General features: G+C 36.8%; 1 protein-coding gene across 2 annotated transcripts in view; it reads right to left on the bottom strand.

The window, feature by feature from the left end:
* Nucleotides 1-14,485, bottom strand: part of LOC121410231 (glutamyl aminopeptidase-like) — a 69,892-nt gene that overhangs the window by 15,912 nt on the left and 39,495 nt on the right. For both annotated transcript variants that reach the window (XM_041602170.1, XM_041602171.1), the window contains exons 5-10: nt 7,652-7,806; nt 6,714-6,827; nt 5,096-5,230; nt 3,757-3,897; nt 3,109-3,278; nt 532-611 (exon numbers count right to left, since the gene is read on the bottom strand). In XM_041602170.1, the coding sequence (XP_041458104.1) occupies nt 532-611; nt 3,109-3,278; nt 3,757-3,897; nt 5,096-5,230; nt 6,714-6,827; nt 7,652-7,806 (795 nt within the window). The remainder of the gene's footprint in view (nt 1-531; nt 612-3,108; nt 3,279-3,756; nt 3,898-5,095; nt 5,231-6,713; nt 6,828-7,651; nt 7,807-14,485) is intronic.

Here is a 14,485-nt window from a genome sequence, read left to right as displayed (position 1 = left end):
GGTTGATGAAGTCATTGTAAAATGGGCTGAATGATCGATATTGAACAACCAATCAAACGACAAGGATCTATCTAGGTGTCATAGAATACATTTTTTATCATGATATATAACCACTGAATAAAAAAGTGTAATCTGGAATGTTTGTGTTGAGAAGTAACTAGCACAAATATGAAATGTTTTTGTAAAGTTTTTATTTTTTTTGTCTTAAATATGAAGATTATAGGGGATATATAACATCTAAATATTTTTCAGCCCCTGAAGAAAAAGCAATGTGATGAAGGGGCATGACATACTAATTTGTTTGATATCAAAATCGTCATTATAGCACAAATATTTTATAAGATACAGTAAATTTTATGTTTGGCAAGTGTCAAGTTTTCTTTGAAATTCCTGGGTGTATGTAAACTTTATATTAAGGGGCAGTGCAGTTGCCCAATTTTGTAAGAGAATACTTGAGATTTCTTTTTGCTGTGTTAGCCACAGTAGGGCAGGTGACTATACATTTACAGAGAAATATCTATCCATACTAACCTTGATCATGATTCATAACAACAGTCTTGGTTTCAGGGTTAGTATCAGTGTAATATGTAACAGGAATAGTCCACTTGTATCTGTGGTAACAACAAAATTATTATATCACTACATCATTTGTATCATTTCATGACTTCTGTTGTCATTATGACCAGAAACAATTATTTGTTTTCAGCTGAAGCAAAATTTCTGAAATACTGATCCAGTAACATAATTACCAGTACAGAGCTGCCAACATTGGGATGATAGAATCTAGAAGATTTCGCAGAGGTATGATTTTGTGAAGGAGCGCGCGAGGCGAAATGTCCAATGGACGAGAGTTTTGGGTAGCAAAACACATTAAAAAACAACATTTGATAGTATCTGACAGCTGTCTAAACCATCAAAACTTTTGGCACATAGATTTAAATGCACATTAGAGAGATTTCATGAATTGTCCTTGACGAAAAATATACTTCAAGTCAAGCTTCAGAAGTTCAGGCAATATAGTAGAACATAACATGATTCATAAAACTGCATTTAACATGAAAATACCTTTATTGTCCAAAGGGGAAGGGGCTGCAGTAGTGGTAGATGAGCTTGCCTGGCCCTGTAAAGACTTATATGTGGCCTGTTTAAAGTCTCTGAGAGCCGAGGGATTCCTGTGAAAATTGCCTTTTTGTAGCAAGGGACGCAGAGCCAGCCAGCAAAGCGGGCCAGAGCTCCCTGGGTTAGCGCCAGGCCAGCTCACTCACGAAAGAGAAAATGTTCGAATCCGATCAACCCAAGTGAAAGTAGGCAAAAAAATCTCCAATATTGCTTCTGTTCTTCAGGATTGTCAATAAAATTTATCCTACGAGTCTGGGTGTAATTATAATAGTAACCCATCATTGATCCAGTTTCAGCTGGAATAACGCGCACACAAGCTTCCGAAAAATGCATCGCAGCGCTCGTGGACTTCCCTTCTCGCATAGCCTCCAGCCGCGGCGCGATCTGCTGGCCGGAGACCAGGCAGGCAGGGCCGCGGTGCATGTGCATGGAGTGCCGCTGAAGTGTTTCCATCACGCACATTGCAGAACCAGAAAAAAATGCTTGTTAGACTAATTAACCAGTCGTTCGGTAAAATTATCTTCATTTAGATTGGAAATCAATGTACCATTATACAAAAACTGTTAAAGTTACTGGGTAAATTGAAAATGTGATAAGGAGGTTCCACGTGGGTGTAAAGGGAGTTGAACATGCTAGACTCGTAAAACAGTAGTTTGTATGAATTATACAATTTAACAGCTAAAAATCACAATTATCCGGGAGATTTTGGCATGGGGTCTGGAGAACGGGAGATTGGATTGAAATCCAGTATTCTCCCGCAGGATCCAGGAGACTTGGAAGCTCTGCCAGTACCCACAAGTTTTTAGACATGGAGTATACGGCAAAATTTCTTAACAAGTGGAGTGCCTCTAGCAGTCTCACCTGCATCACGAGATTCAATATAGCAGCAGTGCTGATTTTGAAGACTACTATAACATAATTATCCACAAAAAACACAATTCATATAATGATACAATACTATGTTCATTGACAATAAATGACATTTGACCTTGATCATGTGACCCAAGACTTGTCAGTGATGCTTGATTACCCCTACATCCACATTGTGTAAACTATATCTATAAACTTTAAAAGTTATGACAGCAATCTAATAATTACATGTACCTCTGAAATGGCCAAACTTTATTGACCTAAAATGACCTTTGACTTCAGTCATGTGACCTTAAACTCGCATGAGATATTCAGTGACATTTGATTACTCTAATGTCCAAGCTTTATGAACTGATCCACACACTTTCCGAGTTATGAAAGTAATTCAACAAATACCCCCAACATGGCCAAAGTTCAATGACCTCTGACCTTAGTCATGTGACATGTAACTCAGACAGGATGTTCAGTAATACTCGATCAACCTTATGTTCAAGTGTCATGAACTAGGTCCATATGATGACATTTCAAAAACTTAACCTTAAGATTTTGATGTTCAGTGATACTTGATTACTCTTATGTCCAAGTTTTATGAACTAGACCAATACACTTACCGAGATATGATGGTAATTCAACCCCCAACATGGCCAAAGTTCACTGACCGTAAATGACCTTTGACTTTGGTCATGTGACCTGAAACTTGCATAGGATTTACAATGATACTGGATTAACCTTATGTCAAAGTTTCATGAACTACATGTAGGTCCACTTTAAAGTTATGCTGTCATTTCAAAACCAAACTTTGGTTAAGATTTGATGTTGACGCCGCCGCCGTTGGAAAAGCGGCGTCTATAGTCTCACTAAGCTACGCAGGTGAGACAAAATCTGTGAGTGAGCAAAATTTTTTACCATTTGGATACAAATATCTGATTTTGTGATAGATTTTGATGTAATATTAAGAATTTTTTTGCTTAGTTGTGAAAATTTCAGGGGCACCATTGCCCCCACTTACCTCTGCATGCCACTGCTTTGATCATTTTTAAACAAGGTGTGAAGGTTTTGGTTCACTTTTCTATGAATATTCTATCCAACATTTAAAGAATGGAGGTATCAATAGCATACCCAAACTGTGTAGAGAACTCATCCGAGGCCTTTCCTTCAGGGAAAATGAGAAATCTTTGTTGAGTTACAGAGCCTGTCTTGGTCACATTGATAACTGGGAATCCCATCTGAAGTGTCCATGTATCCATCATAGCACTAACATTCACATTATGACCTTTCTCCGTGGCAACCTTAACAAATAATATGGGATAAATAAAAAAAACCCTTGGTAGTGTTTCACTAAGCCATTAATAAGTAGCACACAACTTAAAAATTTGAGGTATGTGAAAGGATCACCAGTCATGCACAAAGTTACGTGTAACTCACAAACAGATCTATAAATACCATCCATATCTTTCAATTAGATCATAAAGACAACCATATCAGTACAGCTAAAATCATGTTCTGAACACTCAATATATATTGTTCACATTTCCATACAGCCTTTCATTTCCCCTTATTTATAACATTTCACAGATAAAATTAAGTCATTAACACATGAAGACAAAAGAAGATAAGGATTTAACTGCTAAGAATAATAATCCTCATTTTAAGACCAAGTGGGCAGCCAAACGATGGGATGGGAAATAATGCAGTAAAAAGACAGTGTGCAAGATTTAGAAGTATATTGCCAAAGTTGTTTCACTGGCAGAATGAAGGATGGTTTACCGTTGATATGGCATTCCAGAGGTCAGAGGTCACAGCATTTTTGAATTGATATTGCTTGAGATAACGCTGGATTCCAAGCATCATGATGTCCTGGTCACCATGCATTAAAAAGCTCTGTAACATTTTCAACATAGTAGAACCCTGGAAAAAATACAATAACAAGATGAAAGGAAATGAGTGTTAAAGAAAACCTAGCAGGGATGTTAATGGCATCACACTCTGAAAACATTCCCCATAGACTTGTCTGTTAAAATGGCACTTTTGAAAAAAAAAATAAACGTAAAATTATCTGACATTCCACATCTGACCAGAGAAAGGTATCGTAGCCAGTTCATTTTAACAATAAATTGCCATAAATTTATGAAAATAACTATAATGGGATCAAATTCATCTACCCAAATAGTAAAATAGCCCTAGTTCCAGAGTCACTGATATATCTTTCCAATTTGGGCATAGGAAGTTTAGTAATTACCATTTCTAGAATCAGTGTTTGATTTTCAATTATATTCATACACTTTTGTCAATCAGCAATATCAAATTGAAAAAAATTTGAATGGGTTGGGTCGAACGAATATCTGTAGCCTTCCTGTTTTAATTAGGCTCATGAAAACTAATATGTACAAACTGCCTGTATGATAGAAAATCTGCAACAGAGCAGCAGTGAGCTTCCCAGAGACATGAACATGGCTATACCTTTACACTTTTCTCACAGGTAAAATTTTACTGAACCCCGTAACCTTAATTCCAGGTTTAAGCTTAACCCACTTTTTTTCTCACAACATGAAAGTGTGCTTAGTGTGCTAACCCAGGTTACCAGGAATTAAAAACTTCTGTAGGATCTTGTTTCAATGGCAGACAGATTGTTTTTTGTAAGTAAAATAAGCCTTTCATGGCCCTTAATTATCAATCAACTCATTATTCCTGCAATTGTATCGGATTTCATAGACTAATAAAACAAAGCTTACATTATCATTCAATCAAGGTTAATAGAATTGTACAATATATTCAAGGAAATGGTTTCCCTCAAAAGTTGGGTCAGTTCTTACTAGAATATTTGAATGCCCAGTTAGCTCATACACTTCTTGTGCATGACTAATATATTATTTGTCCATATACTTTAGAAAACAATAAGCAGAATATAAATTCAAATGAACTTTCTCAAGATATTTTTTTGTGACTAGCATAGCAAGATCAAGAGTAGGGCATCTCAGGAACACTATTTATGAATTGTTGATATTGGTCAAATGAAAACATTGATCATTCAAGTACTGTAGTGCTAGATTAGTATTAAAATCTAAGAAAGCTGCAATTTTTTTGACGATCAAAGAAATCTACATACCTTACTATACGAGATGGAATCAAATATTTCACTGATTTGAGCAGTATCATGGACTGTTACTCTGATAGGATGTGAATAAGCTTTCTGATCTTTGGCCATTGCTGCATGGGTGGTTTCTATGATGAACTTATCCAGCTATCAGGAAGAAAGCATACCAAAATTCTGATGATATAAAATCTACTCAAACAAACCATTGAAAACAATATATTCACACCAAACACTATTAGTAACAAAAATATACCCTAAAATAGATGAAACAGGTCCTTATACTTTAAAAGTTATGATACACATCAAAATTGACCTTGATTATTCAACAACACTGTCACATTAGATAACCAGTTCTTACATACATGTATGCATGTATTTCGCTTCTGCTCTGCAAGCGAGACACAAATGAGTGATGATAAAAACATATGACTGGCATCGTCAGAATCTTTCTAAACTGTAATCAGCAATCAAAGTACTGCGCATGAGTACAAGGGGTTGTCAATTCCGGAGGAAAACAATGACTATCTGATGCATTCCAGAGGTAATTACCATGGACCTATCAGAGATGGACATTCAATGCGATCCTTTCGTAGATCGAACAACATCCACTTTGCCTAATGATTATGTGTATCTTTATAATGAGAACATACATGCGTTTTGACAAGGTAATTTACAAAGGGACAGCTTTCCTGGTTTAAGTTTAGTTGGCTGGTTCCCTGTGCCAGAAAATGCTTTTCAATCAACATGCTTTAGATTTGGAGCAGCAAAATTGAGAGGCAAACTATTTTGCGACAGAAAATGTGTTATTATTTGATCCGCACACTTCTGTACGCACATAATGACCCCAATAACATTATGAGATGAACAATCTCTAACACAATATGAGCCACATGTATCTCTGGAATAATAGGATGAAACTTGGAAAAAATGGTATTATTGATAAGAAATCAATCACATTGATGGTGGACCTGGTAGGAACAAATCAGCTGGATATGAATAGAATGTTATTCTGAGGACAATGACACTTGTATGCTAGAGAATTTATCATCGATGAATGTCCATCTCTCATAGGTCCATGTTCATATTACTAATGCTATTATCATAAACATGTCTTGATTTAATAATCTTATTGTTGCACAGCTGCATTGTATAATGTCATATCAGTTTTCAAAAGCGAAAGGTGCAGACTGCCATTAGTAAATGGTTACCAATTGATGTTTGGCAGGATAAAAGTGAGGCTTGATGTTTTTGTTCACTTTTGCAACATCCTGTTCAAATAAGTATATAAGATAATAATAATATACTTATTTATATAGCGCAGAAACTATGTGCATATATTCTACTGCACTGTAATAAGCTTGTGAAATGCTTGAGGACAGACTTAAAAAAGGGGAAAAAGAAATGTACATGTATGAAAATTATTCGAATGGATAGGTTTTTAGTCCAAGTTTGAACGTTTCTACTAATGGACAGGATCTTATTACATATGGAAACATTCCATAATTTTGGGGCTGCACAGGCAAAAGCGCGATCTCCTAAGTTATCTTTGTATAATGAGTGGGGATGTGAAGGAGCAAATTATCATGAGATGAAATAAAATTAATTCAGTAAAGAGCGCTATAGTTCTTACCATGTGCCATTCAGGTCTAAAATGATCTGCTCCGATGTATTCTACAAATGAGGCAAATCCTTCATTGAGCCACAGATCATTCCACCATTCCATTGTAACTAAATTACCAAACCACTGTAAATTATTAAACAAACAATCAAATTTGAATGAACCATGCATCAGTGGTACAAAACTCATTTATATCTACAGTAAATATCTTAACATGGAGAAGGTTTACAGTTCACCATGTGTAATATGAAGAAGGGAAAGGAAATACAGGCAGAAAATTGAAATAACAAGAAATGATGAAAAGAGGAAAATGGAGGTATTCTTTAAACCAGGGGCCCGTAACACAAAGGTTTGTGATGGATTGCAAATATAAAAACAACCGCACTGGTTGGTCCCTGGTCGGTATTTTAAACCAAATATGGATGTAACATTGATATTGATTGGTCAGTTCTCTTAGCGACTGATCGCTAATCTTTGAGTTTTCAGGACCTCACTCAGTTTCAAGAAAAGAATAACTCTGTTTTCCTCTTTTCATCCTTTCTAGTCTTTCCATTTCAATATCTGCCTGTATTTCCTTTCCCTTCTTCATAATACACATAATGAACCGTAAACCGTCTCAACGTTATAAATTCCCCCATGCAAACCTACAAAGATCATTAGCAAATATCTATATTCTCTCAATGTGTTATTTCAATGAGACATTTAATTTTTTTCAGTTAAAAAAAAAAGAAAACCATATGTTTACATCTTTAATGTGTGTAAACAGTTTGAATGTCATACATCACAATTTATTTTCTTGTAAAAAGATTTGTCTGGTAGTAATTTCATCTTCATTTTAAAGTAATTCAATTCAAAATATTGAAACTGGCACAATAAAATACTTTGTAGTATCATAATTCTAATCACTATTAGGCAAATTAGAAATATCACTTTGTTCATTCAAAGCATACCTGATGTGCCAATTCATGAGTAATAGTAACAACTATCCATGTTTCTTGTGGTGTAGATGTGACATTGGGTTTATAAAGAACTGATGATCCTCGGTATGTGATTAATCCCCAGTTCTCCATTGCTCCTGCTGAAAAATCTGGAATTGCTATCATATCTATAAATATGAAGAAAAAATACAAAAAATTAATACTTGCTGAACATCACATAAGAATGTAAACTCTCAAAATCTGTATCTTGAAAATGGTGAAGAAATCAATATCACACAATAAGCACACACAATTAATATCATTACGCGCAGGTACACAAATACTATTTTTCGGACATGAATGTGTACTTTCTTCCTTCTAAAAAATCAACCCATAAAGTAACAACATTCCTCTTTGACATGTAATGAATTTTGTTTTTACTCACATACAGTAATAAGTTTTCAGGAAATACAAGTTCTGTCAATATATTTTGTCCTCCCTACTCTAGAAGGAAATGGAGCATCAAGAGTAATTCATTTATGAAGTATAACAGCAGCTTTCTTCAGAATGATAAATATGTTTGTCTTTACTGTCACTGCATAATATCTGCATCTCCCCAGGTTCATGTTTATGCTTCTTCCAAAATCTGTCAGCATCATCTCGAGATAACACTCTTTTTCTCCCTCCTTTTATATATATATATATATATATATTTCATAGGTTATGTAGATTCGAATCAGTGATAGGTCAATACGCCATTGCATGATCATAGCTGCAAGGATCGCATTTGTTATATTCTAGGTATTGACATCACCTCAGTGAATATAACTGCATTGTATTGTCAATTGCGGCATTATATTCACTAAGGTGACGTCACTTGCACTGGTTACAAGTTGGTTATCAGGTAGTTTATTTGATGTATGCGCTTGTGTTAACGTGTTGATAGCATGAAGGACGCGCTTGATGTATTTTCCAAAAATTTTCTTTTATGATGTAGATGGATCAGAACTGCAGCAAGAATTTTGGGTTAATCAGAGAGCCAGATGATGAATACAATCTCTGATGGCGAATCCACATAAACTATATAATATAACAGATATTGCCTTGTCTATCTTTTTAATGAATAACATTTCAACTCCCCTCTGAAGCTATATTTTTCCCTCGGGAGAACATTTTCCCTCAGCTCTGCGCTCTTCGAGCAAAATATAATCCCTTCGGGAAAAATGTAACTCCGTCGGAGAGGAAATGTTATATTCAAACTCTACATGTAGGTAGGCAATATCTGCATATTTGTATTATATTGCTGACTATGTCACTACAATGAATTTGTGTCTGAATGGTTAAAAAATACAAAGTCGAATAAGACTATAACAGCAAGATCGACTTTGGAAGTACATCTAGGGTTGTGTTTTATCAATTCCTCATAGATTTTAGGTTCGGACCAGTAAAAATTTGAAAAACTGGGACTCTACTGGTCCGACATTAATAGGTTGGACCAGTAGAAAAAATGGGTTAGTGTGGAGCCCTGCATAAAGCTACATGTAGTTTACTAAAAACACTAAAAAAATCACAAACTTAAGCTAAAGTATCATTCATTTTTTGTCTATAAGAGCCGATTCCTCAATATTTCAGTCCAGCAGAATTGCAGATTGACCCAGGACTAACAATTAGCTTGGAGTGTATACAATGAATTGGAAGAAGGCCCATGTGCAGAATCACCTGCAAAAATAAGTTTTTTACGTAATGATGCCATGAATTTTTTTTTCACAACTGACTAAACATGTGCTTAAATTCAGCAATGACATAAAAAATGTCAATTGAACACAGCCCTGGAAGAACTAGCTAATAATGTATATGACATGGCTGCCCTGGGTAATATAAGGTAATTATGTATTGTTTGTGATATCATTAAAGCTTCATTATCAAGTTTTTGTTACTTTTTGTGTCTCAGACAGAAGTTGGCTATAGTTTGGTCTCTTCAGTTTAGAATATGTACTAAAAGCAATGGATTGGACTAGTTTGTTGCCATATGCTATTTCCTGCTTATTTGGCAGTTTTCCATATCTACCTGCAGTAAAGATAATTTGTAACATTTTATCCTGATATTGCAACATTGCCAAATAAGAGCCAAACAAAGAATTAACAAAAAAAAAAAAACATGGTCAAGAACAGCAAGTCTTCATCCATTTAAGCACTAAATAATGTCAGTATCATTTTGCTCTGCAAACAGTTAAATAATATTGAATTCCTATGGAATCCAGCTATGAACAAACCTATGCAAACAAAACCCTCCTGACACAGAATAATTCAGGCCAATAAAGCCTACTCTCAAAACCCAATAATAGTAATCAGCTTGCATGCCTGGCAAGCAGTTAATATTATGATTACACTTTGGGGATTTCGATTTACATGTAGTTCCAGTATGGGTCTTAACATTGCTTAAGATTTTGAATGTTGACAACGACGCCATCGTCATCATCGCTGTTACTGCCACCTATATTACATGTTCTGTTATGTTACTAGTATGCTTGTGCTATGCAAGCAAGGCAATGAAAATGGTTCATTTGGAAGCTTTATCGATTCATAACTTAAATAAAAATTCATTGATTTTGCACATTTCCTAATCATTTCAGTGCCATCTAAACTCTGTTGAGAAGACTTTTATTTATGCGTTCTGGTTTGTCTAAGGTGATAACAATGCATCCAATAAAGGTAGAAGCAATATGTTAATACTTGATCCTCCGTAATGCCATTTCTTAGGCCTAATGGAACAATAATCCTGCTCCAGAATTTAAATTGTTTTCACACTTTTTAGAAGCTTTCATCTCTATATCCAAATAGTCAGTATTCAAGTTTCAATTTTTTAAACATGGTCTTAATATAAAGTATAAAAATCCATTTTAATTCAATATTTGTAATTTAGGTTTTCCCACTGAAGCAGGAAATTGATCTGTGTATTTCAGATGGAAATTTCCCCCAAAATATAGTTTTAAAGTATCACTACCTGGCCATAAAATATGGCATCTGACATGACAAAGTCATCTATTATAAAAATATTGTCAGTGCATTTACGTTTAAAGGTGCATACCAGATATTAAAGGAAAATTGTTTAAAATGTTATGGAACTGAAAATTAATCAATTTAAATTTAAAGGGATAAACCGTTTGATTAATAAGAGTCAAAGAAACTTTAGAATTATAGGTGGTTTCAGACCGCCTCGAAGTTCGCCAGTTCCAGGTATTCTCTGATCGGGAAATTTACCCCGATCAGAAAATACCAGGTATTTTGGTAATGTGAAAGCAAACTACGCGTAATTTCCCCGAAAGAAAATACCCGCTAAATAGTAGATACTTGGCGAAATTACGAGAACTTTCGTGGGGATTTTTCCAAGGTCGCAGGTATTTTGGCGATGTGAAAGCAAATTACGGGAACTTTTAGCCCAGCGTGTCGTTTGGCGCGGCGGCGTGGGTGGCTGCTGGGCTAGTGATTTTGAATCTCCCGCCTTGCCTGCTTATCAGACCACACTGCGCATGCTCGTAACTTCGGGAATTTATCCCGAAGGATGTGTTTCGGGGCGGTGTGAATGCAGGAATAATTAACGGGTATTTTTTAGCCTTAAAAAGTTCTCGTAATTTAACGGGGATTCTTGTGATCGAGGCGGTTTGAAACCGCCTTATGAGCTATGACAGGCATTGGGGAGGAGACTTTAATCAAATCATGCGTGACTTTTTGAAATCTAATTTAAATAAGTCATTAAATCCCGGGGGGGGGGGGCACTCGACCCAAAAGGTGGTAGGGGTGTGCCGCGGGCGAGACAAAAAATGGGGGCCTTGGAGCGGGCTAATTGTAAAAAGGAGGGTCTTCGGAACTACAAATGTTTGTGAAAATGGGGGCCTTGGAACGGATCGCGAGTATGCATGCCCGTGGATCGGGCATGCGTGCATGATGCAGCTCGCGCGGCCTCTGCCGGGTGCGCTCGCGCAGAGGCGATGGTCGGATAGCGCTCTGCGGCCGCTTTTCACCGAAAATGTAGCTCATTGCAGCAGATCGATGCAACCGGAACGGCGTAACGAAAAATATGCCAAGCTTTGGAGCGGATTTCTTTCTTTTTTTCTTGATAAGAAGAAAATGCTATGCCTTGGAGCGGCTTTGTTTGTTCTTTTTCTCAATAAGACAAAAATGCTATGCCTTGGAATGGAAATTTGAGTGTAAAAATGGGGGTCCCCTCCACGGCACATACCCACTATGCATTATATACTGAGTGCCCCCCCCCCCCCCCCCGGGTATTAAATGCTTTCACTCAGAATTATTGCTGGAAAATGAATTTTTAGAAGAAAAAATAAATCTAAAGGAACTGCTCTGAAAAAAAATTCATATCACAATTACATGTAATTCATATACGAATACATATTTCTTTAACCCTAACTTACCTGGGCTATTTTGTGAGGTAAAGTCCGGGGGGGGGGGGGTTACGCTAGTTTGATTTTTCTATAATTATCTAAAATCAACATTTTCCTGGGGTGGACTTGACCTTCAAGATCTCGGCCGTGAATCGCACAATCGCTACAAAAATTTGCATGGAAGTAGAAAATGACACAATCTACTCCATTGCATAGGTGGCACAAAATTCATATTTTTTTTAATATGAAGTAATTATGCTAATTCATTCATGAAATAATACTTTTTGCTTTAATTCAATAAATAAAGCTCCTAGAAAGCTAATATTTGGTGACAAAATTCTTTATGGCATTCCAAACAACTACAAATTAAAACAAATTCTGCTACCAAAATTAGTTTCTTATGTACTTTATTTTTTTTTTATGTATTTCTTTGTTTTTTCATCTTTTTATATTAATTTTTTTAACGATATTCATCGGGGACATTATTTCAGTCATAACTAGCATCAAATCAACGACTGTTGTCAAAAAACTGAAAATATTCACTCATTTATGAATTTTAGAAATAATATATAATGCATAGTGGGTATGTGCCGTGGAGGGGACCCCCATTTTTACACTCAAATTTCCGTTCCAAGGCATAGCATTTTCTTTATATCGAGAAAAAAAGAAGAAATCCGGTCCAAAGCTTCGCTATTTTTGGTACGCCGTTCCGGTCGCATTGATCTGCAACAATGAGCGGCCGCAGAATGCTGTCCGACCATCGCCTCTGCGCGAGCACACCCGGCGGAGGCCGCGCTAGCTGTATCGTGCAGGCATGCCCGTTCCATAGGGAAGCATATGCACGTACTCGCACGCCGGCGATGCGTTCCAAGGACCCCCGTTTTCACAACCTTTTGTAGTTCTGGAGCCCGTTCCGAGGATCCTCCTTTTTACAATAAGCCCGCTCCAAGGCCCCCGTTTTTTGCCTCGCCCGCGGCACACCCCTACCACTTTTTTGGTCGAGTGCCCCCCCCCCGGGGTTGTACATGTAGGTACTTAGTAGACCTGCATGTTATGCGGCCGTTGAAGGTCACATGGTAAAGGTCAAAGGTCATTTTCAGGTCAACGTCAAGGTTTACGTGCAAGACTCTTATGACTCAATATTTCTGGTTATTTTCACAAGTGGGTGATACACACAACTTTGTTTAAGCCTTGTTACATACTGGCATCTAATATGAGATACAATATTTATTGTTTTGACATGGAATCCCGAGGGGGGAGCCTCTTTCATCGACGCTCCCAGTGTGGAGCGTTGTGGCCCAGTGGATTAGTCTCTGGACTTTGAAACAGAGGGTCGTGGGTTCGAATCCAAACCATGGCGTAATTTCCTTCAGCAAGAAATTGATTCACAATGTGCTGCACTCAACCCAGGTGAGGTAAATGGAACCTGGCAGGAATTTATTCCTTGAAGCGCAGCACGCATAACAGCTGCGCTGCTAAAGCCATGGTAATTATGCTGCATATTCTGTACAGCACTTAGAGACTTCTGACAAAGTATTAAGCGCTATATAAGCAAATATAATTATCATTGACAAGTGGATACCATGAGCGACCAAAAAACACTTAAAAGGATGTGTTTTTCAAGGTAGGGCACGTTACCTACGTAACGTAATAAGGGTGTAAAAAACACTAAAATAATGAAGAAAAGGGTATCTATTTCGCTCGGAAAGCTACAAATTTAGGGTCAAATTTGCGAGGGTATAAAAAAAGACTAAAATGTTATATGAAAAAGGATGTACTTTTGCCCCAATAGTGATTAGTCAAGTATTTAGCGTCAGTTTTGCGCAAGGTGTGGCTGTACTACAAAACCCAATATGATGTAGCCTAAAGGTAACACCGACGTCCGTGACATTAAAAACAATTGAAATATCGCTGTATTTGTATTAGGGTTCAATTCAGGGACTACTTGCCAATATATCGTTTTGTTTCCAATACTTGTTAAAGATAAGGTTTCACACCCAATACCTGTTAAGGGGTGCATTTTCAGAATATGGAAAATACTTGTTTAGGGTGCTTTTCGAGACTCCATGGTCCCGCATGGTATACACACGTCAATGGAAGTGCCCCTCCCCCCCCGGCCTTGGAATGAGGTCCTCGCATAATGAATGCACAGACACCTGTAAGGCAGGATGAAAACAGGTTATTTATTAAGCACATGATTATCCAGAGGTACATGTAGTGTCCCACCTTAACTCTGCACTGAATTCAATTAAAATGTGAATATGATATAAGACATTCAATAATGCCATTCCGATCAAGCTAATAATTGATCATACATTCAGTTGCTCACTGGAAGATTTTAACTACTGACTGCACAAACCTTTTTCACCTTGTCATCACCAAGGATTATATAATGAGAATACTAGAGTTTACCACGTTAAAGAGGTGCTAGCCTACCCCCCTCTCTTTAATAACCAAAAGAAAACAA

This window comes from Lytechinus variegatus, chromosome 3 (assembly GCF_018143015.1).
Source record: "Lytechinus variegatus isolate NC3 chromosome 3, Lvar_3.0, whole genome shotgun sequence".
Classification (NCBI taxonomy): Eukaryota; Metazoa; Echinodermata; class Echinoidea; order Temnopleuroida; family Toxopneustidae; genus Lytechinus; species Lytechinus variegatus.
The sequence above is the reverse complement of the archived record's forward strand: the minus strand, read 5'-3'. Positions and strand labels throughout refer to the sequence as shown.